The sequence below is a fragment of the Fundulus heteroclitus genome, chromosome 22 (assembly GCF_011125445.2).
Source record: "Fundulus heteroclitus isolate FHET01 chromosome 22, MU-UCD_Fhet_4.1, whole genome shotgun sequence".
In the NCBI taxonomy this organism is placed as follows: domain Eukaryota; kingdom Metazoa; phylum Chordata; class Actinopteri; order Cyprinodontiformes; family Fundulidae; genus Fundulus; species Fundulus heteroclitus.
In genome coordinates this window covers 22,316,308-22,343,189 of record NC_046382.1, presented here as the reverse complement: position 1 = coordinate 22,343,189, position 26,882 = coordinate 22,316,308, and the positions used below count along the sequence as shown (strand labels likewise).

Here is a 26,882-nt window from a genome sequence, read left to right as displayed (position 1 = left end):
CACACACACACACACACACACACACACACACACATCGCCCACACAGACACATAAATACACACACAACCTAAAGCTTTTTGCTCTCAAGCTTCTCAGTAAACACATAATCAAGATGAGAGTGATATGTGATGATTAGCATTGTGGTATGGCAGAGATACAGATGGGCCGCTCTGTGGATTCATCTCCGTATGTACGGGGTGGGGGTCATAGCAAAGCTTCTCTCGTTGACTTGGCCTCAGTTCAGGTTGTATTTTTAACGCCAGACAACGAATCCGGGGCTTCGCAGGTGACAGTTCTGATCTCTGCAGCTCACAACGGAGCTCCCAGAGGAGGCCAGAAGCCGCGGGGTGAAACACAGCAGCGGTGACAACGAAGCAAGTCTGTATATACAGCAACCAGCGAAGAAAAGACAGCAGAGATTCATGGAGAAGAAGGAGGCTATTTCTCAGAGAGAAAGTTTGCACACAGTCTCTGTACAGCTCCATTCAGCAGTAAGGAGGAGGAAAAAAAAGAATTAAAGCTACAGCAGTCCTATCTGCAGATGAGTAGAGATGAGGGGGAGCAGAGTGAGAGCAAGCATATGGAAAGCATTGCATTCCCCAGAAGAGCGTGTCCTTCCAAAGTAAGCCACCTGGGCTGCGAAGAAAAAAAAAAAAAAGAAAAAAGAAACAGGGCGGCAAACTGTCAGACAACAACTCATTTAGACTGATAGCAGATAACAAGTGCAGAAAGGGGAAATAGTCACATAAATGTTAGCAAGTCTAAACCTTTACCCAAAACTAGTGCAATTAAAGACCTTAAAGCCTCTCCTCTGGTGGCACGTCTTTTGCTTTCCTGAGCTCGGGCAGTTAAGCAAATGTTTTGTAAGGACAACTCACCCACACAGGCAGACCCGTCGTCATTGGGCTCAAAGCCCTGGTTGCATCTTTTCTTGGCACGACATTTATAGCTGCCGTAGGTATTAGTACAGATGGGGCGGTCAGAGGGGCACACAGAGGGGAACTGGGTGCATTCATCTTTATCTGGGGATGGTGAAGGCGGGGAAGGCAGAGACTGAAGGAGACTCATACAAGGAGACAGGAGTTCATGAAAAGAAGACAAACGAGGCCAGCTTACCTGTGCAACGGCCATACTCATTTAGAGCAAACCCGTGGCCACACTGTAAAACACAATTGGTATGAAGCAAAAAAAAATCTTTACAATCCTATAAACACGCTGACAGTAAAAATCATTGCTGCAATCATCTGTACTGCCTCCGACAGCATCTTCAAATTCTACCAGTGACTGAAAAACAACAGAGTGGTACTTTTTACTGAGCAAAAACAGAGCTGGCAGAAAACCAAGCAGTCTTGACCAAGCAGCAGTTCAGCACTCTACGTTTAATTGTCGGGGTTTACAGTGTATCAGTTAATAAACTCTACATGATGCCCGATCAAACGTGGATGCCAGATAGTTTTACTGGAAACTTTCTGACCTTCTTAAATCCATCCTAACTTATATTTCAATAATACATTTATAACAGAGCCTTTGCACCCTTTTTCCCAATTTGCCATCACTGCAAACTTCACTGGCTCCATCCAAATACATCTAATTATAGCTCCTAGCTCCTGTTCTTTGACCTTTCATGGGGTCAACAGCAAGAACTCGATTGCCAGTGTTGTGCCATTACACACTGTTTTAAGTTATTTAATGTTTAATAAATAACTCTCGGTCTGTTAGGTATTGTCTGGTGAATATCAGTCCAAACAGCTGATTTTAAGACAATAGTTGAAGGGGTGATTCCAGTACTGCCGTTGTTTCAACAGCAAACTCTGCACATTTATGGAATAAAGGAGTGACAACTTCTCTTCAAGTTCAAGAATTTATTAACAGAAATAAAGGAACATCCAGAGAACATCACTATAGAATGCTGTTTATCTGAATTAACTCTACCACGTAAGTGAAACTTAACTAAAACCTGAGCAAAACTAAGAGAAAAAGAAGGTGAAGAACTATGTACACAGAAAAAAAATAAAAATTGTTGATCATCATCATCAGAATGATTCAGTGAATCTTAAGGAATGTAGAATGAGATCAAATCAGCTTGACTACTAGTAAGGACAATCCACAAAAATGGCTTTCATAGAAAAGAGGCAAGAAGAAAGCCTCTGTTACAAGAAAACCGTACGATGTTCAGTTTGCAGTTAGCCAGAAGCCATGTAGGCGACACTGGCAGTGAGGACCAAAACAAGTTGTGTTGGCCTACATGCAAAATGCAATGTGTGACACTGAGCTATTTTTTCAACAGGGACAGAAGAACTGCTCATAGTTGATGGGATGTTGGAAGGGGGGGGGGGGGGGGGATTAATCGGGCATTTCTGGAAGAAAATCTGTTAGAAGCTGCAAAAGACCTGAGAGATGGCTGAGCTTCACCCTCCATCAGGACAACAACGCTAAACATACAGTTAGAGTGACAATAAAGTCATATATGTACAGTATGTACAGATAAAAATACATTTAACTCTACAGCAATACTTGAAATGTGATGTTCACAGATGGCCTCTATTCAACGCGACAGCCCTTGAGCTATTCCACAAAGAACGGGGAAACATTTTAGCAACCAGATGTGTAAAGCTGTTTGAGCATGGCCCAATAGACATGCAGCTGCAACTGCTGCAAAGGGCGACTCTGCAAGGTATTGACTCCAACTAGCTGAATACAACCCCACAACACACTAATAAAAAACAAAAATGACATTCTTATTCTTCCACATCACTCTCAAGCACTACTTTGTGTTTTTGACTCACATAAAATCCCCAGAAGACGCATTGTAGCGCTCGGTTGTAATATCACAAAATGGGAAAAAGCTCAAAGTGTATGAATACTTTTGCAACACCATCATGCTGTTCTGACAGAAGCCCATTCACTGGCTGAAGTAAAGCAAGTTCTTCCCAATATAACTCCCTTTTGAGGGCTCAGAGTTTCCTTTGATGTGTTCTGTACCTCTATTTCCACAGTGGGAGTGACCTCCTCCTCATCTTTTGGGTAGGGGATCTCCAGCACTGAGTTGATCTCTGCAGGCTCCAGGGGACGGGCTATCGAGCGCCCATCTGGCCAGTACACTTCAACGTTCGTGGCCACGTCCCTACCTGTTTAGGTAAGAATGACTCCAGATAGAAATCAAACACATATACACACACACAGACAAAAGGGGTCATATGACCTCAGGAATCCATAGAGTAACTCTAGTAACAATGTACTGTGCTGACAGTCATGACTCTTCCATCTTTGTCTTCTTTAAGGAGAACTTACTTGCACTCTCTTCTCATCATTAACTGTTTTAATCAGGCACAGAGAGCGCTCATCTCATGGGAGCCTTTGTGGATCTTAATTAAAGTGGCATTTTTAATGTAAACAGATCTTCAGCAACCCTGCCAGACAGGAGCACTGCCAGGGAGCCAGAGAATATTTCACCTGTTCTGAACCAAGATGACACCATCTCACGTTGCTGCGGTGTGTATCACATGTAACCCCATAAAGTCTGGAGGTGTTTTCTAAAGTTACGACAGTTTAGAAAGCTTGCCCCCACAGGGAGCAATGTGAAGGCGGCAGGATGCAGAACTGGCTCAGTGAGAGGGACCAGAGGGCTCAAAGGAATAATACAAAGTTTTTGTATTCATTATCTTTCCCACTGTTACTGTCAAGGTTTGCAATAACTTAGTTAAGAAAGCATATTTTTTAGAGGTTAAACAAAACAGGGCTGTTAATCTGATCCAGAATTTACTACTTGCTGCCCTACAGAGGTGCAGGTCTAGTTATCTGAGAGGGTCGATCCCTGTATACACTGCAAAAACGGAACTACAAATAAGTAATATTTTCTTAAAATGAGTGTATCTGTTCTTGATTTGAGCAGGTAAATAAGATGATCAGCCAGTGGAATGAAATTTTTGCACTTAAAATAGGAGCAACTCATCTCCATCATCTTGTTTCAAGTGCAGGATGTCTAATTATCTTATTTTAGGGGTCAAAATACTCCATTCCATTGGCAGATAAGATTATTTACCTGCTCAAATCTAGGACAAAAACACACATTTTAAGAACATTTCACTTATTTTCAGATACATTTTTGCAGTGTAACTGCCTGGCTCTTTAAATGTGATCTTACCAAGGCCAAAGTGGGCCACAGGTTCCATCTCACACAGGTACCCCGAGCCACCGTCAATAATCCGTGTGTGTGGGCCGCTCTTCTTTGTGTAGACAACCACTTTAGCTCCTCTGGCAAAAGCTCCAAACTTGGTCCGGGGAATCACCCGCAGCCATGAGTTAGTGAGGCCCTGACGCGCGAGGGAAACAGGGAAGAAGACGGGCCCCAAACAGGGCGAATTACGCTGAGGCAACCTGCAGAGTGTCAAATGCCATTCAAGACACGCACACTCACCTGGTTGACTTTATAGACAGAAAGCGGCTGTGCTGCACTTTCACCGTGCGACACCACCAGTTCCAGACGGCCGTCACCGTCAAAGTCTGTGGCTATGGCTCCTGGAGATCCATCACCAAAAAGACACAGCTTCAGGAAACAATCTTTTAATAATCGCTATCATCATGAAAGAAAATATGGACATAAGCAAAGAACAAATGTTTTGATGAGAAAAAGATATGTAGGAAAACGGAGTTCCAAAAATGGAGCATTGCTTCCATCTAGTGGTTTGATGTGGTACTACCATATATGGGCGCTTTTCCTCCACATCTATATACAATATTTATAAGCAACTCACCTTCAACCACACAAATATTCTATATTTTTCTCTTTCACACCATCAAGAAAAATAAAAAAAAATATATATTTCAAATTGATTCAATTTCCTGTTTCATTAGGCTGAATGTCAACAAAAGTTTATCACTGGGATGTGCCTTCAGGCTTCCTCTGCACATGGTTAGTATTAGTTAGTTTTACCAGTTCCTCGTCCATCAGGCTCTGCTGCTTCCCCAATGTTCAACTCTTCTATCTGGGGGTCCGCATGTTCTCTTCTGCTCACCCTATAAAAGCATCCACATAAAAATAGCCCTTACATTTCTGCACGCCATTAATAACACTGCATCTAAAACACATAAAAAGTGAAAATTAATTTGGTACATCCATTGTCTTATGTCTCTCGGCGGCATGCTGAAGATAAATGTTTATTTACCTATAGTTTATTAGTACTGGGGCAAACATTAAGGATTAACACTAATACTAAACGATGCAGCGATTATAGGCTACCAAAATATGCAATAATGTTCCCAAGCTGGTCATTTTGCTTACATAAGAACAAAAAGAACATTATAAATGTTTAACACACAAACAGAGAGCTGAGGAAAGAGCATAATACTCATTAGGCAACACAATGAAACGTAATTAAATAAATAGATGTTACCGTGAAATAAAGAGTCGTGTATAATATGTTCGGGGGTTTCTTAAGAAACTGCTTCCGCTTTAATCTAACAACATGCCTGACAGAGTTTGATTTCAGTCGGATATTTAGGAAATCCCACATGTGGATGGCTCATTCAGGGAACATTAACACTTAAACTTCCACTGGATGCCCCACAAGTTGAGGAAACAGTTGCTCAAAGAGGAACTACAAGATGGCTAAGCAGCCAAAAAGGTATTTTTAAAAGTAGTATAGTACCAATATTGGTCAAGAAAAAAATTACTAAAATGCAATGTTGCATCTGCTTTATTGTAAATTTCTTTTTTGTTGTTGTTTTTCACATATAAATGTTTGAGATCAGGAAGCAAATTGTATCACCAACAAAAGAAAACATGGAGGTAGAACAAAGTGCATTATTCAAAATATGATTTTGTTAATTAAGGGGAAAAAAAGCTATCTAAACCGACCTGACACTATTTGAAGAAGTAATTGCCCAATTTATTAAATCATTATGTCCGTGTATATGGCCAGAACATCCAGCTGGAGAATGTCCAGCCCTGAGAACCGGACCTTAATCACACTTTGGTTATGCAGCAGGACAATGATCCAAGGCACCGTGGCAAGGCCAACTCTAAATGACTCAGAAAAAAAACACTGGATGGAGTTTTAGAGTGGCCTAGCCAAGTGTGGACTTAAATCCAGTTCAGTTCAGTAATATTACCTTAAACACGTTGTTCATACTTGAAAACTCTCCAATTTGGCCAAATGAAAACATTTCTGCAAAGGAGGATGGGACAAAATTCCTCAGCGGGGATGTAATAGACTTCAAATTATCATAAAGTCTTGATATCACTGTGGCGGCTAAGGGTATAAATAAACTCAGTAGGTTTAGGAAGCAATTCATTTTTTTATACAGGGCCAGGTTGGTTTAGATAGTTTACCCTTAATTAATAAAATTATCATTTGAAGACTGCTTTTTGCATTTGCTCAGCTTTTCTATGTTCAAGATGAAAATTAGTTTGATGATCTAAAACATTTAAGTGTCGCCACATGCATGCTCAGTATGAGGGAATGCTGCATGTCAAGACCCAATAAGATCTGCTGGGCTCCCTTAGATAGGAACCTTTTTGACCAATCTGTCTGTGTGATTTGATTGAATTTGACTTTGTAAAGCACCTTGAGATGACATGTGTTGTGAATTGGCGCCATATAAACAAAATTGGATTGAACTGAAGTGTGACAACAAAAAGCAAAACCAGCAGAAATCTGTAAGGGGGTAAATACTTTTTCCTAGAACTGTAAAGCCAGTGATGCATTATGTCCACTGTAACGGACAGGTCTTAAATTACAATTTCTTTCATGCAGAGAAATCAGAACTTGGTTATTAATTGTTGTAACCAATCCATGTTTACCTGCAAAGGTCTCATAAAAGCACCTGCAAGATATTCCAGAGGTGTTCTGCATGTCTGACTGGTTGGCGTGTGGGTGGCTGTGTATGGTGAAACGCTGAAGTCTAGTTAAGTGGCTCATATACCATCAACAACCACACACATACAGAACAAATGACTTTAGATTAGCTGTCCACAATGTTGACCACTGTGCATGAAAGTGTTCCACATTATAACGATTCAATATCTTAGTGCTGCTAATGTGGTGATTTTTAGCTGTGAAAGCACTAACATCAGCTTGATATTGATTTGTTGTACTGGATTAATTAGCTTGTTCAAGCATCTTTTTTTTTTCTGTGCCAAAGAGCAGGAAAAAAATAAGCTAGTTCGTCTTCTTCGAAGACAATGGCCGAGTCACTGGCTGTGAAGTAGTGACCTCTTTCAGACCCGGGGGATAGATTTTTCTTGGGTGACCTGGCGTGCAGAAATATTCTGATCCAGGAGATCTCTGGTGCATAGACTGATTGCTGATATTCAGTGGGAACTGAAATTTGAATCCTGTTCAAACAACTTTGCCAAATCAGATTTTACTCAGAAAGGAAAAAAAGGCTTATTTTACTATCAGTCAACCGATCACCCGTTTTGCACATTTTGAGCACTGAGTTAATTAATATTATCTAGAGAGGAAACCAAACCATGAACAAAGAAAGATCTTAAAACTGTCTTAATGAAAGACTCGTTCATGTGTGAAGAAGGAAGGAGGAAGAGGCGGGACGCCAGACTAGATAAGTATCCTTTTTCTGGAAATTTAAATTCCCTTCAGCTTTCAAGCACAGCATTAGAATATTAAATCAAAACACAAAAGCAGTTTATTAACCCCCGCATCAAAATTCTCTTTAGACATAAGGTTATAAATCTCTGTGTGCAGTGTGAACATATAAGATTGTTTGAGTTTCGCTCACTGTCAGTACCTAAAGAGTCTGTTGGCCGAGGGTCCTCTGTAGGCGATGTTATTGAAAAACACCTCCAGCTCGTTGTCATTATCAAAATCTGCAGCAATAACAGTCCGAACCGGGGATGGCATGGAAAACTTCTGGGAGGCAATGTCCTGAGGAACAGAATTGAAATTAAGTGCTAGTTTTTCAACAAATCCTTACATTTATTCATCTTTTCTTCTTTCCACTTTATTCAAAACTATACAAATATTTCGTTATTTGCTTGGAATTTACATCATTTGTTGTTAACAACTTCACTTTATGCTTCTTTCTAAACATATAAAATAATGTAAAACTGTTTGAGTTCGGTTTGAAAAAGAAAAAAATTTTTTTTATCTTTGATTCAAAACAAGGTTGATAAAAGATTTTGCGAAGTCAGTCACTTCCACCGACTATTGCTTTTAAGCTCAGTGTGTAAGATAAAAAAACACAAAAATTATTGAGTTGATGTGGAAAAAAATGGCAGCTTGACGGAGACGTCGGTTAACGTCCAAAGGTCCACGAGCCGGGACTCGAACCTGCGACAGCTCCGTACATGGGTCAACTCTGTGCCACCACCATGCCCAACACGTAAGTAGGATACATTTTAGGTGTTTCATGTGTCGGTTTGGGTTCTCGTCTAAGTTGTAGCTATTGCTGTATTTTGGTAATCTGGTTTCTCTTGTGTGCTGGACTGTATCTACATCCTGTATTTTCTCTCCCCGAGTTGCTTTATCACCTTTGGTCTTATTTGCTTTAGTTTAGTTAAGATGTACTTGATCCATACTGTATTTCCTCCTTGTTTTTACAATTGTTTTGTAATCATTAGCTCCCAGCTCCCTCACTCAGGTCATGCTACCGGACACAAGGTGGATTGTTAGGGTGAATGCATTCTTTCTCAGACATGGGGCAAATCAGTCAGATGATTCCTCTCTGCTCCACTTTTAGAAATAAGTTTCTGCAGCAGCTTCGTTTTTGCATGAGAAAGCAACAGATATGTCCTCGCCTCAGTGAGCTAGTGATAAGTCTGGAAAGAGTTATAGGGCAGCCCTTCACTCCTCCCAGTATTTACTCCCTGTTTTAATTATAAGCCTCATAAAGTTGCAGAGGTAGGGCCGCCCACATTGACCTTCTCCTGCTCAGGTGAAGGAGAGGGGATGGCTGTCTGAGGCTCCGAGGGAACAACTACATTTAATATGTCACCGACTTAAGTGCAGAGACGAGACTAAAACTGAGCAAAAAAATCATCAGTTTAACATTTTGTGATCGAAAATTTGATCCATCACGTTACGAAGCAATTCAAATTGTAGACATTATGACATATTTTTTATCACACTATGTACATGTATTATTTTACCCCTAGATAAAGTTCCCTGCAATTAACTGTCATCAGAAGAAAGAGACAAAACCAAGGGGACCGCAGCATTGCCTGCATGGAAAACAGAACGGAGAAGAATGAACGCAATCAACAAACCACGCTTTCTGTGAAAAACGGTGGCGGCAGCATCATCCTGTGGGGAAGCTTTTCAGTAGAGGGCACGCGGCAGCTGGTCAGAGTCGATGGGACAATGCATGGAGATAAATAAAGCTCAATATTTGGATAAAACCTGTTAGAAGCGGCAGAAGATTGTGACTGTAAAACCAGAGCTAGCAATGCAATGGATTAGATCAAAGCATATTCCTGTGTTGGGACGTCCCAAACCTAAATGCGCTGACTCTGTATGTTGGGAAGACTTGGTGTTCACAGATGCTCTCCGTCCAATCTGACTGATGCGGAGCTATTTTCAAAAAAATAAACCAAGCTGGAAGAGACATTCCCCAGGCACTCAAAGCCGCAACTGAAGCAAATTGTGGTTTTGTAAACTAATGACTTTGCATGACTACAGATGGACACATTTGTCATATAGTTCCATCAAAAATTTCTTTTAACATTTTATCAAAATATCAAATTTGTTATAAAATAATTAAGCTTCAAACGTTTTTGCAATAACCCAGAAAGTTAAGATATAGCATTAAAACCTTTCTGCTAAGGTCATCTATCCAAATATCTACAAAGATTGTATTAGATGAGTGTGTATGTGTTTCCAACCTATTGCAAAGAAAAAGTTAACTAGCAGATTTTAATTACATATAAAAAGGCCTAATCTGCACTTTCCATTACCAAGACAAGATGCTGGCTCAGCCCGATTTAATTGTTGGTTTATTCAAGTGCTACAACAGCTTCATTACGAAGTCATGGGTCAACATTGGATAATATTGAAAGTGTCAGTTTTTGGGTTTTTTGGGGGGGAGGGGGTCTTAATTGTGTTTTGGCTTGTGCATCAACATACATCATTAAAAAGCAAACACCCTGTCCTTCTAATTCAGTTGGCCTTATTGGTGAGTGTGTGCAGGAATAGGCACGCGTGTGTGTGTTGATCCGATGGAATCGTCTTGGGGCTAAGCATCGCACATTAACCCCTTACTTGACCCGTATAAAAAGGACTCCTGTGACGTTTATCTCCTGTAAAAAAGATGTGGGAGCAGGCAGGGAGAGGTAGATCACGGAGAATGAAGGGTTCTGCAGATTTACACGCTGCGCCGCTCATCCCTCTGTCCCTGTTGCTGAATGAAGAACAGAACCACCGAAAAGACACATGCAGACTGCTGGGGCTCATTGATTAAGTATTTCATCTGGCAATTGTTAGCACTGACAAGAACCCGTTCACTGTGACAGTAGGATAGATTTGCTGTTTTGACCTGGCTTCTCATTAGGCACTTGTCACGATCTCCAGGCGTTTATCTTGTTGTTGGTTTATGCTCCTGGGGATCGTGCATCTTGCTGTTTTTCACCTTTTTAGTGTTGTTTATTAGTCTGTAGATTATGTTCCTTCCTTCTTGTTTCCTGACGTTATTTTAGTATTTTGTTCATTGTGGATTTAGTTACTCTTCTTTCAGTTAGATTCTTATTTTCCTGCCTGCCTGTCTTCAGTTCAGTTAGTGAGTTTAATTTGTCATAGTCTGTTTTTTCATTGGGTTCCGTTTTCCTCCTGCCCCTGTCATATAATTGATCCCCCCCAAGCCCGCTCCTTTCGGCCTAATCCCTGTCTTATCTCTCACCTGTTGCTGATTACTCTCACCTGTCGTCTCTGTTTGTTTCCCTATTTAAATCACTGGTATCCTCACACTCCATGTCAGGTCCTCTTTTGTGCAACCCCTATCTCTGGTCCACTTCTTGTGCTGTTCCTAAACCCTCGTCTTGTCTGTAAATGTTGCCGTTATCATTTATTTATCGTTTAAATAAATCATCCTTTACACCTCACCATGTGGCTGCCAAGCCGGCGTCGGCCTTTTGGTCCATCTACCACTATAGTTAGTCTGGATTACCCGCAGATCTGCTGGTGAGTTTTAGGTTTGAATTATTTCTGTGATTATTTCCCCCTCCAAACTTGCCTGTGTATATATATACACACATCTGCACATATGAGAAGACAGGTTTCAGTTTGATATATTCAGTTCAAAATCCTCCTACTTACTTTTAAAGTTATTCACAATCTCTCCCCTCCATACCTTTCTGATTTACTTCAAATTTCTTCTCCCTCCCGCATACTTAGATCTTCTTCTACCACTCACTTAGTTGTTCCTTCAGCCCGTCTTAAAACCATGGGGAGCAGAGCTTTTTCACGTTCCGCGCCCACACTCTGGAATTCTCTCCCCCCTGACATCTGCAATACCGAGTCTTTACCCGTGTTCAAATCCAAACTCAAAACCCACATGTTCAAGATTGCCTTTTCATTATGATTTTATATTACTTTCCTCTGTGTAATTTGTGTTGTTTCTTTTAATTATGACGACTGCTTTTACCATTTATTGTTTTTACATGTACAGTGACCTTGAGTGTTTTGAAAGGCGCTTGAAATAAAATGTATTATTATTATTATTATTATTATTATTAAAGGGTAACTCACACTCAAATCAACTTTTTTTGGTTGTCTTATAGTGCTGTCTCATTATTTTGACAAATTTGTGCCTATTTGTTGAAATTCTGGCTTTTGTGTCTAAAACTGTCAGTGTGGCGCCCTCCTAAGGTTAAGAGGGTGTCTTGCATTGAATTTCAAATCAGTATTGCTATTGGTTCAAAAGTCTGTGTGACGTCACCAGGAGAAACTGACGTGTCACCAGCGCTGCTGCTGTGGGTATAAAAGCAGCTCTGTCCCGTATCAGATCAAATCAGATATACTTTAATATTCCCAGAAGGAAATTGCTAAAATGCCTCTCCATAGCGAGAATAGTGAGTTTATTATTCTGCATTTATTTAGCTTTTACTAGTAGCTCAGACCACAACTACACCAATGGAGAACTTCCTACTCCCAAAAGGGGGCAGGATAAGAAATTGATAACAAAGTTGTATAGGTTGTTACGGTCAATAAGTCAGACAAAACACTCTCTTAAGTTCAAATAAAATTCATTCATCCATTCAACAGACTAGTCAGATATATTTATACAGAAAAAGCAAGATCTCTATATTATTTTTTTGCATCCTGGCTAAATGGTACTGAGTCCCATATTTGTGAAAAGGAATCAGCACTTGACCATATTCTACAGAAAAGCCATCTTCACTGTTTCTCAACCATCAATAAGCATAACCATCAATGCAGCATCTTGCCTTGATGGTTAAATCTCTGCCTCCGTACTACTATGATTATAATTACTCCACAAGAATCAAAAAACGCAATTATGATAGAACATACAAATCTACTGTTATCATTTCTCCTACAGCTAATAACTGCAAACCCAGGTTCTTTGTCATTGGGGTTACGTTGATGGGAAGCGTCATCATTACACTGTAATGCCTTACCAGGTGTTAGGGGTGTAAATCACCTGCTTCATCATCATACAATGTTATATATTTGTTTGGGTGACGACACAATATTTGCCAAAAGTCTGTTATGATACGATTTCCATTCAACTCAATTCCCAAATCTGCTATCAATATGATCTGATATCATCTGCCCATCTAACAATTATTTACATTGATATTGTCTCACAAAAAAAATGCATGATCAAGCATTTAAATAAAAAACAACATTCTCCTAATTATAAAAAGTAATAATGATAGATCACCTGTTCACTATAGACTCATGCCTCGTGAAATTAAAAATATTATGATATAGATCAATGTTCTCATTTTGCATTGACGCAACTGGATTGTTACTCATTTAATCAATATGTTGCCGTGAATCAGTGTTACACCCTATTATGTATGATTATGACAGTGATACTTGGTTAGTGCTATAGCTTAATTTGGAATTATTGCTACAGTTATGAGTAAAACACTATTTATTCAACTGCACCATTACACAGTTAGAATATAATGTTCTTAGTTACTGTAGTTAGAGCTAAACTGGTGACCTTACAAGAACACCATCACATCTTTTGGACTAACAGGCCTGTTTTCTTTTCCATTTTTCACATTGAAGAACATTCGGTCCTCCGCTTGTGTAGAGAACTATCTCTAAGTCTTCTTTCATCCCGTCTACATACTACTTAGCTATCACGTGTCTCCTCTTTCATTTTAATCACCACACTGATGAGCAAATTCATGAAGCTATTTGAAAAAGCTAAATGTATGTAAACCATAGGTTCGGAAAGCACATGCAAAGAAATATCAACTTATAAAATAGCACAAACTAAGCATATAGCATCTTTGTCTTCTGATGCTGTTTGATGAGATGTTTGTTTTTGCCATTAAAATAGAAACACTGAGATCTGATGCAAAAATGGGAAAAATACTTAGTTCTGATGGATTTGTTTGCATCTGCATGTGTTTAATGCAATCCGTACCGAGAGTCTGGTGCAGAAAGAAAGTTGGTCAAAGAGTTTAAAAAGTTGACAAGGTTACTCTGCTTCATAAATTCCTATCAGACTTTACCTAACCACTATGAAATTTGAGTTTCAACCAGAATAGCCAACTTACAGAACTGAACAACCAAAACCTGTTTTGCTCTGTAGTTATATAAATAAACGTTTAGTTTAATACATTCTAATAAATGTTACTGACCAAACCTGCTGCCAAGATCCCCACCGGTTAGTTTCTCCTGACTTTACCATTTTGCAGTTTTATAAATATAATCATTAAGCAGTGCTTTGTATAAGAAATAAACATTTCAGACTTGCTTTGTATAGAAAACAAGAAGATATTGTTTTTCTTCTTAAACTTCATCTTCCTGTATTTAATAAAAGAAAATCTCTAAACAAACTTCTTCACGCTGCATCAAGTTTGTTTTTTGCACCACCATTTAGAGCAGAATTTTATTTTCTTTAGTGCACATTAATTACCGATTGAGGACATCAGGCCCCTACCTTGAATTTATGTTTGCGATTATTTAGCTGTATGTACAGGCGATGAGGCCCATTCCAGTTCCCATAGACGATGTCCGTCCTGCCGTCACGGTTGAAGTCTGCCAGGGCCACCCCTCTGCCGTGCTGCATGGGGTCCTCCACACCTAGAAAATACGCGCTGAAAGGTTCTTGAAATAGTCTAAAGCCTGGACGGGTATCGTTTCTTCAATCTCACACTGAAGCCCTTACCAGCCTGCTGCGCCACATCAGTAAAAGTTCCATCACCGTTGTTCCTGAACAGGAAGTTGGATCCATACTCATTGTCACAGAAGATATCAGATAGAGTTTGACTAACAATGGGCCCCACCACGACACCTCTCCCCCCTATGCAGATGGATACAGTGAGACAAGGTTCCTCAGTAAGATAAAACGAGGCAGCTAGTTAAATGGAGAGACGAGGTTTTTTTTGAAAAACAATGGAGCAGGCAACATGAAATACCGTACCAAACAAAAGGGAGAAAGATCCGCTCTATAACAAAAAGGGATTATAGTAGATCATTAGTGTCTTCTTGGTCCATTTCCTTAGAGCAGTGTAGGTCTTTTTTTGCTGACGCAGACTCTAACTCCCATGGCCTCGAACACAGGAAAACAACTACAGGCGAATCACAAGTGCTAACAAATACAGCAGTCAAGTGATACAGCACATACTGAGATGTTTTGCATTAAACAAAGCCTTGCAGTAATTTAATCATGATGAAGGAAATAAATAAATAAATAAATAGGAAAAAAATCACAGTGCACACTGAAAATCACCCCATGATTTTCCAATGACTTCCTATAAAGTGAAGCATCTCGCTACAGCGTTTCATCTCAGACCAGCAGAGTTTAATTACGTAGCTGACGGGGCTTTGATTGCCCTTTCTCCGTGCAGAGTCAGTGCTGTGAGCCAGGCCCTGCTCCTGATTTACTGTCCCGCTTCATCAGCCCAGACAAATATCACTTGGCCCCAACAGCAATAAACCACAAAATGCCTCTCCAGAGATATGTAACCATCAGATATACAACTTCTCAAGCTGTCCATCTGCTCTGATTAACAGCAGTTTGATGACAAAGCCGTCCAGTGGACATCACTCACAGTAACTCTTAACCAGCTCTCTCTGGCCCCCTGGGTGGATCAAATTATGTCCTTCGCGTTAAAAAGAAGAAAAAAAAAAGGATTCAGAGATGATGAAGATTCATTCTGTCGCTCTCAAACACAAAGTCATCGCCCATTTTCAAAACTTACTGGAACATTGACACCAAGGACTTTTCAGTGGTTACAATAAAGTTTCATTAAAACGTGATCTTGGTCTTGGTTGTAAGGAAACCAATCATAGTTAGGTTGGGCTTTCTGGCATTTATTGCTCCGCTTTTCCATACATCACTGGTCGAAGCTCGAATTGAGTCACTGAGTTTAGGGAGTACTGACTTTTAGTGCTCTAAAAGACGAGGCAACTAGGATGTGCTTTAAACTTTTTTGATCTGTTTTAAACAAGATGCAATAAATTCTGAGAAAAAATATATTAAAGAACAGCTGTTTATAGAAACAGAGATTTCTAGAAATAAAAAAAAAAATATATATATATATATATATATATATATATATATATATTATATATATATATATATATATATATATATATATATTTATTCATTGTGTATGGAATTGGATTTCGGTCTTTGAACTGACCATGCAAGAAGGTTGAGTTTGATTGGTAAACAATTTTAGTTGAATTGTCCAAATGTTTTAGATCGACATGCTAATTAAAGACCAAGTAAAGCCCTATTCATTAGTTTTCTAACAAAGGCCACCAGATTTGGATTTAAAATCTTTTAGTATTTCACAGACTCAAGAATGCCATGAACTCAGACAAGACAACCTTTGGAAGAGAAACCAGCCCACTCGATAACACATTACAGTATCTTCTATACTTCACAGTGGGCCTAGAGGGCTTTCCCAAGTATTCTCCTACATGGAGTATCTGTTGCTAAAACACTCAATCTTAGTTTCATCTGATCAAAGCACATGGTTCAAGTCCCACTAGTGTTTTGTACATTCCACACCTTAGTGATGGTAGGGACATAGAATGATAGTTTTCTTTTTCTAAATACATGCTTTCCAATCACTTTATTGACAAGTGTATTTGAGAACTTGGAGAAACCAAGATGCTACTCTTTGCTGCATTTTCCTAACATTAAGCTTTAAGCTATGTGTTTAGTGGAAAAATAAACTTGGATCCTCATCCCGTCTTGTTTGTCACAGTAGGCGTTCCAGTCTTAACTAAACTCTGAATAAATATGGGAACAAGCAACACATTAACATTAATAGGTTTGTCCTCACTGAAAATAATTAAAATATACAATAAAAGAAAATCTATGTTTAAATTAAAATTATTTTACAGGTGTTATAAGGGATGTAATTAGGTGAGGCACCACTAGTTGCCTCGTCTATAACTGCTGACTATGGCAGATGAGATTCTCATTAATATGTATTTTTTAAGGTAACAGATGCTTTTCAGGCGCAACTAATGTGATTCAAGGTATATTTTACATCACAAGCATATTTTACTAACATCTTAGTTAAAAAGTAATAGGACCAAAAGATGTTCTCATGTTGTTCTTCCTTGCTTTTCTTCTTCTCTAAAAAGATATTGTTCTGTCTCTTATATTTAACACCTAAAAACAATTCTTCTCTGTGGATTTATTTTGTTTTACAACATATGGCAACAAACGCTGCATGCTCTTCTGCAGATGTCAGAATTAATAACACTGTAGGGGCAGGTAGCACAAACGCATCATCAAGTGTCCCACAGTCTCCATCAGTTCCTGATACTCACCAATCAGTTTGTTAACTCCAGCTTGCTCTGCAACATTGGAGAGGGCAACAACTCCCTGTGAGAGGTCACTGGCCGCCTCGTCCATCTCTATCAGAGCGTGGGGGCCCACATTTCCACTGGCATAGTTGGCAATGTAGATGGCATAACGGCCTGTGCCCTGCAGAAAAACAAGTGCAGATTTTATTACGTCACATTTTGTTGACAGTTTAAAACACAAGTTCAGACATGTGCAAAACTGTTTGGTCATTTGACCTCTCTGGGAATCTCAGACATAATGTTTATTGCCACCACTTACCTCCAACAACCAGATACTTTGAATGAATGAAGTTCCTATAGAAGCCAACTTAGCCAACTTAGCAATGAAAATCTGTCCGGTCTCTGTTTTGCTTCTTTGAATTGACATTGCAGTTATAACTGAAACATCATAGAGTTCAGACTTGGAACCTAATCTTCTGAATGATTGAGTTACAGGTTATTTTTAAGCTCCCAACTAACTGGTTTCCTCTCAACCTACAGTCCTGCTTCTGGTTCCCAGAATACCTTAAAGTAAAATCGGGGTGCCGAGCTTCCTGTTTTCCACCTCCTCTCCTGTTTCTGGGGGCAGATCAACAGCTTTCTATGTAGATTCAGTGGAAAAGGTTTAGGCTTCATGAGGGCGAACTGATTGCAATCTGTTCCTCCCATCCATGTAGCTGTTATTTACAGTTGTTACAGCTATCTGGGTCTCATTTCTGTACCCTCAATGTCCAGCTGGTTAATAAGGACGGCTGCTTCTGCTGGATGTGTGTTCCTGTTAACAGAGGGTTGGTCCTCTCCAGTGGCGCCACGGGCTTTCTCAGGTTGAGGAATTTCTGCAAAGTTAACAACTCAATGCTCAGTTTTCTTTCATATGTAGAAATCATTTATTTATATTAAGGAATTTTATGATCAGGGAAATCGTTATCGTTTTTAATGTTTGGTACGTCACAGTAACCTTAGACAAATAGCTGATAGCTAACTAAAATAGCATGAAAAGAGAGATGTTTGTGGATTTAACATGAAACAAACTTTTCTCCATTCTTTCGCTCGTTTCCTGTAACTATTACACCCCTTTTCCTCATCAAACCTTCCCTGTTTTCCCTTTATCTCCATTCACCCTGCTTCTTACCCCTTGTCCCTTCTTTCCCAGCCTGGTACTTCTTGCTCTGCCTCCCTTTGGAGATTAATTTCACACTCCATTATCAGTCAGAGTCCCTGCAGACACAAACTCACAGACGGAACCACACTAATAGACTATACACTCGATTTAAATGAGCTTTCCCACCAGGCCTAACGTGTTTCCATCAATACAAACACATGCACGTATGCAAGACCACACAAATAAAAGCCATCTGACCATTTCTGCTCACCATACTGTATTCCTACGTGGAGAGGAAGGTAAACACGTCGGGTTGTTGTAAATGCCACTTTAGAGTGGGCTGTAAAACGAAGGGTTTCACAGAAACACACACACACACACACACACACACACACACACACACACACACACACAAATGCAGGGAAACGAAAAGCATTACGTGTAATGAAAGACCCGAAGGCCACTGGCTGTTACTTAACAAAGTTAAAAGTCAGTGATTTTTCAATAAGTTGGCACCCGAGGCTAATTTCTGTCTCTGGGACGGGCAGTCGAGGTAGTGTGACACACCTGCCCAAATCCTTTGTGTTAACCACCAAAGCCTGCGCGTGTAATAATGTCAATTTTGAGCTACTGAAACTGTTGATCATTCTTCTCAAAGCCTGTCACCACTGTAAAATAAATCCGTTATTTGAGCTTGTAAAGTCAACTTATTTTCTCTAAGTCCTCTTCTAAGTGGACTGATCCATCAGCTCGACGTGAGACGCCTCAATATGTCAGTCTCATCAGTTCATTTAGGAATAATGACGGCGCGGCAGCTTCAAGGAGACCCGGAGAGAAGGGACGGCCCGATGACAAATGCACCCCCTCTGCTACAAGATAACGTTTCATTTATGGGTAAACAAGATCAAACACATTAACTACCCAGCTGACAATGCTGCACGCTTGGCTTCCTTTTGCACTTGCTCCAAAAAAACCAAAAAAAAAAAACGTTTGGATCTGCTCGAACTGGCATGCAAGAGCATGCATCAGGGCTTTGGCTTCTTCTAAAAGAAGTATGCCATTAAAGAAGATATCTTTCCAATCTGCTTGGCACCTGCACCTCCTATCGGTGCTCAGCGAGATGGGATTGTTAAAAAAAAAAAAAAAAAACTATTGTAATCCCTGCTGTCCTCTTTCGCCTATTACTATCTTTATCCCATCCTCTTATTAGAAGTTGGAACTGTGTGTTTGTGTGTGAGATAAGAGACAAAGACAGAGCACGTCAGTCAGAGGAGGGCGAAAAAATGTAAGTGAGAAAAGGATAAAAACAAAAGAAATGAGACGGAGGGGAGGGGGGGGGAAACGGCTACAGGCAGAAAGCAGAAGCGTGCAGTCATCACTCCCTCCCTCTCTTCGTAGGATGCGTTCTGTAAAACAAACGAGCCTTTGCTTCTGTAATTACACTGGCGCGATGGACAGAGGAGAGAAAATAGCGCACCATTCGCCCAAATGAACTGTCAGAGCACATGCTGAGAAGGGCGGCGTAGGCAGGGCATGACTTATCACTGGTAAACAAACAGAAGCAGCCGTGCATGTACGCGGAAGACAGTGGTAGGAGTGGGTGTGTGTGTGTGTGTGTGTGTGTGTGTGTGTGTGTGCGGAGTAGAGCTCATACTGTACTCTGCTCTGCACGCGTGTGTGGAGTACCTTCCTGTCGATGCAGGCCACGGAGCGCCCGGCCATGGGGTTGGCCACATCCCGGTGCTCGTTTATGTCGTCGTTCAGCAGGTCCTCGAAGCGTCCGTTGCGAAACTTGAACAGCTTGTCGGAATATGTCGCTCGACCTTTAGGCAGGGAAAAAAAAAAAAAAAAGAGAGAGTTGAAAACACGGCAAGTTTATGTGAAGCAAGGACGGGTCACTTTGAAGCATGATAAATTCAGGTGACAGGAAAAAAAAGGGAATATAGAGATGCTGTGGCAGAAACGTGAGCGTGGAGTTGAGAAAATGACAGCAGTGAGCCGCTGCGGCGTTAACGGCGCGCTCGCTGCGGCTCTCTCTGTGATTTATAGCAGCACGAAGCTTATCCGTTATCTGATGAAGACTCAGATGAGATAAGCCCCGCTACCGCTTACAGATGCTCCTGCTTGAGATACGGCGTGCGGACCGTGTGCCTTTGCGACAGCTTGTACTGTACCAGAGAAGGCGTTGTTGGTGTTGAGGACGTAAATCTCCTCCTGTCCATCTCCATCTATGTCACACGCTGTCACTCCTATGGCGTTGCCTTGACGGTCCCTCAGGGCGTAGAACGGGGAAGTCGGGTCGTCGACGGCGATGTTGACAAGCCTTTTCCTCTGTTTATCGTACTTCAGCACGAGGTTTGGGCCATTGTATCTGAACGTGGGGAAACAAAGCGGTTCTTTCTTTATGAATCGGAGCCAAGGATGAGAACTAAAAAACATCCACAGCAAATTTAGCAGTGAGAGCTTATTTGCTTCTTTATATTTTTTTTTTTTGTTGTTGTTTTTATTCAAGCAAAAATTTGGTGAAGCTGGATTTTATTTATGTTATTTAGTTTATTTAATGGGGGATCTGCAGCACCCTGTTGTGGGAAAAAAACAGGACGAATAAAAAAAAGAAAAACACAGAACACTTGACTGGCCTTTAGGAAATCAGATGGAATAAACTCCTTGTGAAAATCATTGGAAACCTACAATGATTTTCAACATACAATTTCACATTCTGTCTAAAAATACATTACTATGTTTTAACTAAATCAGGATTTCAGAACTCCTCTTCTAATGGAAAATACAGGCATATCAATGCATCAAATCCTATTCAGCTTCACATTCAAATTGTAAAAAAGGGGAAAAGTATTGGTATATCCTGTTACCTAAAAATGTTCTTCTGTTCACCTGCAGTGTCTTTAATTTTGTAATCACACAGGTTTCGTAACTTAAAAAATAATAATTCACTGCTAAATAAACATAATAATATATTTTCTTTGTTTTTAATTTGACATCGCAGGTTAAAGGACCCAGTTGACCTGCCCGGTCAAACTGCCTGCTATTTTGAAGGGTTGACGATACAAAAATTATATTTCCAACTGCAAGGAAAATACTTCAGGAAAGTTTAAAAGAAAGCGGTGTGAACAATGCCTGTTAAATTTACAAAAGGCTCTGCATGTTATCACGACGTGATAATGGTCAGTTTTAAAAGGCTGCTTGATTAGAACGGTGAAATATTGCTTGAAATTCGTTGACCCCTGTGTTTTTTTTAAACGTTCAATCTTTTGGGGGTTAACAAACCCTTTATAGCTCTGGACACGTGAGCACGTGGAACAGAAAGGCCTATTTCACGTGTCCACACTAGGGCACAGCTGGCTAGCTACACGGAGAAACAATACCCAGTAAATTAATGTGTTTTCTTTTTAAAGGCAACAAAGAATAAAATAATATTCTTTAATGACTATAAACGAGCGTACATCTGCACTAGCTGGGTGTGTTTCTGTTTTTCATTAAGATTAGCATAATGAGTAATCTAATGCATATACCGTACCAGGTTGTTTCATCATTTTTAAGGCACAACAGACCAGTGACATTTAAGTTTCTGAATATTACAAGACGTTCTGGGGAGGACAATAAAACAACATAATTTTCCCACTGAAAGAAGTTCTGTTTTGTGAGGAAACACACTTTGACATGGATGCTTCAAAATAAGTGTAGTTTTGTACAAGTATAGTTTTGGTATTTCTGACATACTTCATGGGAACAATAAATAAATACAAAGATATATGTTTGTTGGCTAAAATAAGGTTATTTGAAATAGATACTTGTTCCATCTGAGCAGTTGTATCAGACTTGGCAACATACAAAAGTAATGAACCAGCTGGGCAGATTTTGATCCTCCTTTTTGCTCAGAATAGGAATTCACTTCAAACGGAGCAGGGACAACCATGAAGACACTAACCTGTAAATCAAAAACTTACGACTATAACCTCAGCAGTTGAAGAAGTTGATGAGCTCTTTAAAAATAACAGTCTGGACCCTTTGATTTGTCATTTCCAGCACGCGTCACATGTAATATATTTACGTTACAGACAACCCTTGTAGGAATGTGAGATTAAAATGCCTAAAGTGATCATTGCTATGATTACTGAAGGTCAACAACACAGGTGTAGCATAAACTACACAGAAGATATTCAAGCAAAGCTCTTCCTAACGGCAAATGAAATTACATCCTCTATAAGGCTGCCGGATGAGCCTATTCCTCAGATACCTGCTGAATAGGTTGTTTTGGCTAAATTACATTTAGTAAGCACGCTCATTTGGGCTCATCTATATTCTGTTAAGCATTGAGAATCTCATTGCTGCTTCATTGGATAGCGGGAGGCTTGCAGAGCTATTCCCATCAGTGGCATGCTATTCAATCACATCCATTTTCACCGGTTGAGTGAGCTTCAGGGCACATTAATGTCCCCTCTTTTAGTTTTTCACCTTTGTTTTAAAGGTTTACCTTTGGAAAGTGACAATGGATTTCTGTTTTAGTCTTTAGAATCGGATAGCACTCTAAACGGGGGAGGGTGGGTGTGGGGGGGGGGGGGGGGGGGGGGGGTCACATAAAACACTGTAGCAAGGTCAAGAAGCCAATAAATTAAAGTGAAACACTCCTCTCACCCGGCGACAAATATCTCCAGGTCTCCGTCCCCATCCACGTCAGTGACAGCCATGCCATAGTTGAGCTGGCTGGGGTTGTTCTCATAGTCCGGGCGGAGAGCGGTCTTGGTCACAGCAGAGAACATGGGCTCTGATCGCTGAGCCGAGGAGCGGGCAGGCAGGAGGAAGAGCAGGCACAGCAACATCCTCACCTGAAGAGTAAAACACATCATTTGCCCCCCTGAAAAAACCTGGATCGGCTCTTCGTTTTGTCTCGCAAAATGCACTGGTTGTGCTGTTTTAGTTGGGGAAAAACACACACACAGTGCTTTGTACCCGCTCACATGTTTGTTCTGTTAGTTGGAAATATGGTCTACACCTCCACTGTGAGCTATGAGTTCTCTAAAGAAGGCGGTCAACCTCTGAATCTGTGACCTTCTGCCTGTTTTAGGTCTTAACGACCCATCACACGTAGAGAGGATAGAATATCCGTGCATGAAGCGAACAGTCTGGTGAGCCAAGAGAAAACCAACATGACCTCACACACAAGAGACATAAGGTGCTTCTCACTTGTGTTTATCTTTGAGTGGGGATGAAAGCTAAGGGTTAAATCCAGCTTGACGTGTGAAGAGCATTCAGGCAGAAGATTTTGCAAAAACAAGGACGGAAAATAATAACCGGGATAGAAAAAGAAAAAGACAGGTCACCTTCGCATCGCCAAAATAAAACTACACACACACACACAAGCACACACTAAAATGTGTTTACAAGCTGACAATTTGATTTTTTTTTCTTCATAGGGATTTATGAACACATCCCTCGTCATTCCCTCCGTGACACCAATGAGAGGCTCCCCTCTCTGCTCCCTGACTGCCGCATATTCTTTCCTTCAGCCCTGAGCACTCCAGTGATGTATGACTCTTTAACGTCTCCTTCAACAATTCAATTTGAGATAAAACTATTGCGCTGTTTGCGTAATGCCCTGCAGTGAGACTCCGAGGCACCTCAGCTGACACCTGCAGAAATGCAAGCCGGGGGCCGCTGCTAATTTGCAGGAGAGGCTAGGCGGCGATAACGCACACCAGTAATCTGGCAGAAACGTAGACAGTGGCCGTTAGCGGGAAGGGTTAATTAACAGCAGTTACTCCCCATTAGAGGAGTGTGAGATGACGAATGAGCCGGCCGGTTCAGGACTTCAGGATGCAGTTTGGCAGAATGAGAAATGCACTCCAATGTAAGATAGAAGAGGTAACATATAAATTACCAGGAGTAAAGACTCTAGAGAGGTAAAAAAAAAAAAAAAGATTGGTGGACAAAGAGAAAAAAGTAGAATTGTGCTGCAGGGAAAAAAATGACTCAAGTAAAAACCTGCAGGTGGAGTTTTCTGTACACTTTTGGTGAGTGTTGCTAAACGGATCCACAGCGCTCCCTAAATACTTTTGTTTATTTTGAGTGTCCACAACTCTATTATGACCATTTGCTGACATCACATTAGCCCCGTCCACTAAGAACAGGAGGTGACATGATTTTCTGCCACACCTTTTACTTTGACATCTGTTAATTATAAAAGCCTCAAACCTCATCCACTGAAAAAATATGTTTCTTCATCCAAATCTTACAGGAAGTTGTCTATCGTGGATTGTAGACCCTCGTTTGACACCAAACAGGAAGTCAGCGGGACTTCCATTTCAAGCAAATTTAGGCTACCGCATAACATCAAACAATTTGCTAAATCATTGCCTGAGGAGAAAAAACAGCAGCCACTGTCCAAAAACTAACCTACATCAACTTTGTGAATGAGGTGTTTGGAAACAAAATCCAAATTCTTGCAGTGCATGTACATATTTGAACCAGTAGTGTCATTCCAATAAAAGATATATTAGAGATTGATCTTGCATAGTTCCCATGCATGTGCACCAGATAAATGATGGATGTTCTGGTCAGAACCTGGCAGATGAATGGGTGAACCGTGCCTGTTTGAGTAACAATAAAAAAGAAGGGAAAAGGCTTCATGCCCATGGTACATTTTCAGTTAAGCATCAGCCTGAAAACTGTGTTAGACCCTCTATTATTCAGACGTAAAGAATGGTGGCTGAGACCTCCGGGGACTTTTGGATTTGATTAAGCCACGAGGTATTACATTATCCAGTCAAGGACATAGAGTCGCTTTGCTCAATATTCACTGCAGTAAAGACCTAGACATCCCACTCAAGTGAAGTTGTGATGGATCCACAAAGCATTTCATGCACTCGTTGGGGTTTTATGGTGGGGGTATCTGCAGGGTCAACAATAATAATGGGAAGCAACATATTTGTTGCGAACCAGTCAAACACGGTATGATAGCGCTCGGGGGGAGAAAAAAACAAAACAAAACAAAACATTGTTGTTTGAAGCAGAGTGATGTTTTCCATTAGATTATTTATACGGGGCGGTAAGAGGCCATTACCACAGCGTGCAACATCAGCATGTGCTTTCTGGAGCGTTCCTGCCCAGCTCTGATCCTGATAACACTGCGACAAAAAGAGCCAGCAACATCTTCACTTTCAAACACACACTTCCAGATGCTCTGTGAAGGACGATCCTCACTGCAGAACACACACACACACACACACACTCTCACACAGCACTCCACACAACTAGGTGAATTTCTTCTAATTTTAGCAGAAAAAAAAACACTGCATCAGAATCAAGTTTGCCTATAATTTATCTCAGTGAGAAGCGGATAAAACTTTTCAAACTTCCCATCGAATCAAAGACACAAAGCACACTGCCTTAAAGTTGACATTTTCCTAAACTTTATTCTGGCGTTACTGAATGAGTTTTGCACATTGTAACAATTTAGTGGTTTGTCCATATCAGATATCTAAAACGCGTAGCTTTATCCTATTCAAAAATAAGTTTTCCATAATAAAAGAATAACAAATAGCCAAAAAAAAAGCAAAAACATGACAAGACCCTTATTCAAACACAACCGCTGCAGCCATTGATCTTCTGTCACATTTACTGTCAGCCATCAGCATTTTAAAGGTGATCCGCTTTCCGCGCTGCGCCTCTTCCTTTCGTCTCCATCACCGCCACTGCAGGTGCTTAACTAAAACACGTCTACTTAGGAAGCCAGCGTCTTAATCAAGGTTAATTGTTTGCTTTGAGGGGGGTGGAGGAGGAGGCAGAAAAAAAGTTGCGGTCAAATTCAAGGCAACTTTTCTTCCACTCTGTCGCCGCAGCGCATCCCGGCGGAGCGCCGCTTGGTTTGTGAAGCCGAAGTGAGGCAGGCAAACTCAGGTACTCACAGATGCAGGAGAGGCGCTCCCCGGGAACTCCCAACAAATCCTGCAGCGATTGACAGCCAGAGGACGGCGGGGGAGAAGCGCAAACCCAGAGTGTGAGGGTCGGCTAATTGGGGGGGGCTGTTGATACCGCGGATATCAAAAGGCTTGTTCCCCCCCTACACACACACATAAACACACGCGCACACACTTTCACACAACTTCCCACGAAAAATTGCTTTATGAAATCGCCTGGTGTGCGAGTTTGGCCAATGGCCTGCCAGCTTGCGGAATATGTAACGAGGCGGCCAATGGCGGAGCTGGTGGGGGCGGAAGGGTGGGCGTGTCCTCAGGCCTGAGCTGGGAGGGAAGCAGCTGGGATGGAGATGCGGGGTTCAGCCTGTTCCCTCTGGTCTGGGTGCTTTTTCAGATCCTGCTCCATGTGCTTATGAGCGAGAAGCTGTAAGCCGTCCTGGGAATGTCTTCTATCCTTTGTTCTAGGATTATGATATGTAGCTAAAAACATATTAAAATCTAAAAAAAAAAAAAAAAAAAACTTTCATAAGCTCCTGCAACAAATCCTGACCTTTATAATTGATGATCGTGGATCATTATCAGACGAAAAGTTCACCCTGTCACGGCTCCTTGCCAAAGTAGTCCAACCCCTTGAGACTTTTCCACATGTGGTCACGTAACAATCCCAAGACCAATGCATTTTATTTACTTGATAGTAAAGTAGTGATTATGATGTGGAAGGAAAACATTACATACCTTTCCACACATTTTTGCAAATAAAACTCTGAAAACGATGCCATGCGCATAAATTCCAGCCCCTTTACCTAAGTTACTCTAAATAAAAAACAGAAAAAATCAATTACCTTCAGAAATCACCAATTAGGTATAGTAAACAGGGTTCAC

The 26,882-nt window shown here is 40.8% G+C and overlaps 1 protein-coding gene across 3 annotated transcripts; it reads right to left on the bottom strand.

Annotated features, from left to right (window-relative positions):
• Positions 1-26,196, bottom strand: crtac1b (cartilage acidic protein 1b). 3 transcript variants are annotated; one of them, XM_012880654.3, is made up of 15 exons: positions 25,989-26,194; positions 22,720-22,910; positions 20,241-20,437; positions 19,753-19,889; positions 16,950-17,106; positions 14,323-14,457; positions 14,095-14,237; positions 7,750-7,886; positions 4,934-5,016; positions 4,418-4,518; positions 4,145-4,313; positions 2,983-3,128; positions 1,117-1,159; positions 879-1,022; positions 1-636 (listed from the first exon to the last, which is right to left on the bottom strand). In XM_012880654.3, exons 2-15 carry the CDS (start codon positions 22,902-22,904, stop codon positions 521-523), a joined length of 1,893 nt encoding a protein of 630 aa, XP_012736108.1. In that variant the 5' UTR covers positions 22,905-22,910; positions 25,989-26,194; the 3' UTR covers positions 1-520. The 3 variants fall into 3 exon arrangements, with proteins under 3 accessions (XP_012736108.1, XP_012736109.1, XP_035982134.1); XM_012880655.3 differs by lacking the exon at positions 879-1,022; XM_036126241.1 differs by lacking the exon at positions 1-636 and having other exon boundaries at positions 643-1,022; positions 25,989-26,196.
• Positions 26,197-26,882: the final 686 nt, after the last annotated feature.

Coding starts and splice junctions, on each gene's coding strand:
- crtac1b (XM_036126241.1), bottom strand. CDS start 22,904: ATGTTGCTGTGCCTGCTCTTCCTCCTGCCTGCCCGCTCCTCGGCTCAG. Junction 5,017..7,749: donor TCGGCCAACAGACTCTTTAG/GTACTGACAGTG, acceptor ATGCTTTTATAG/GGTGAGCAGAAGAGAACATG. Junction 1,160..2,982: donor CTCCCACTGTGGAAATAGAG/GTACAGAACACA, acceptor TGTGTTTTACAG/TGTGGCCACGGGTTTGCTCT.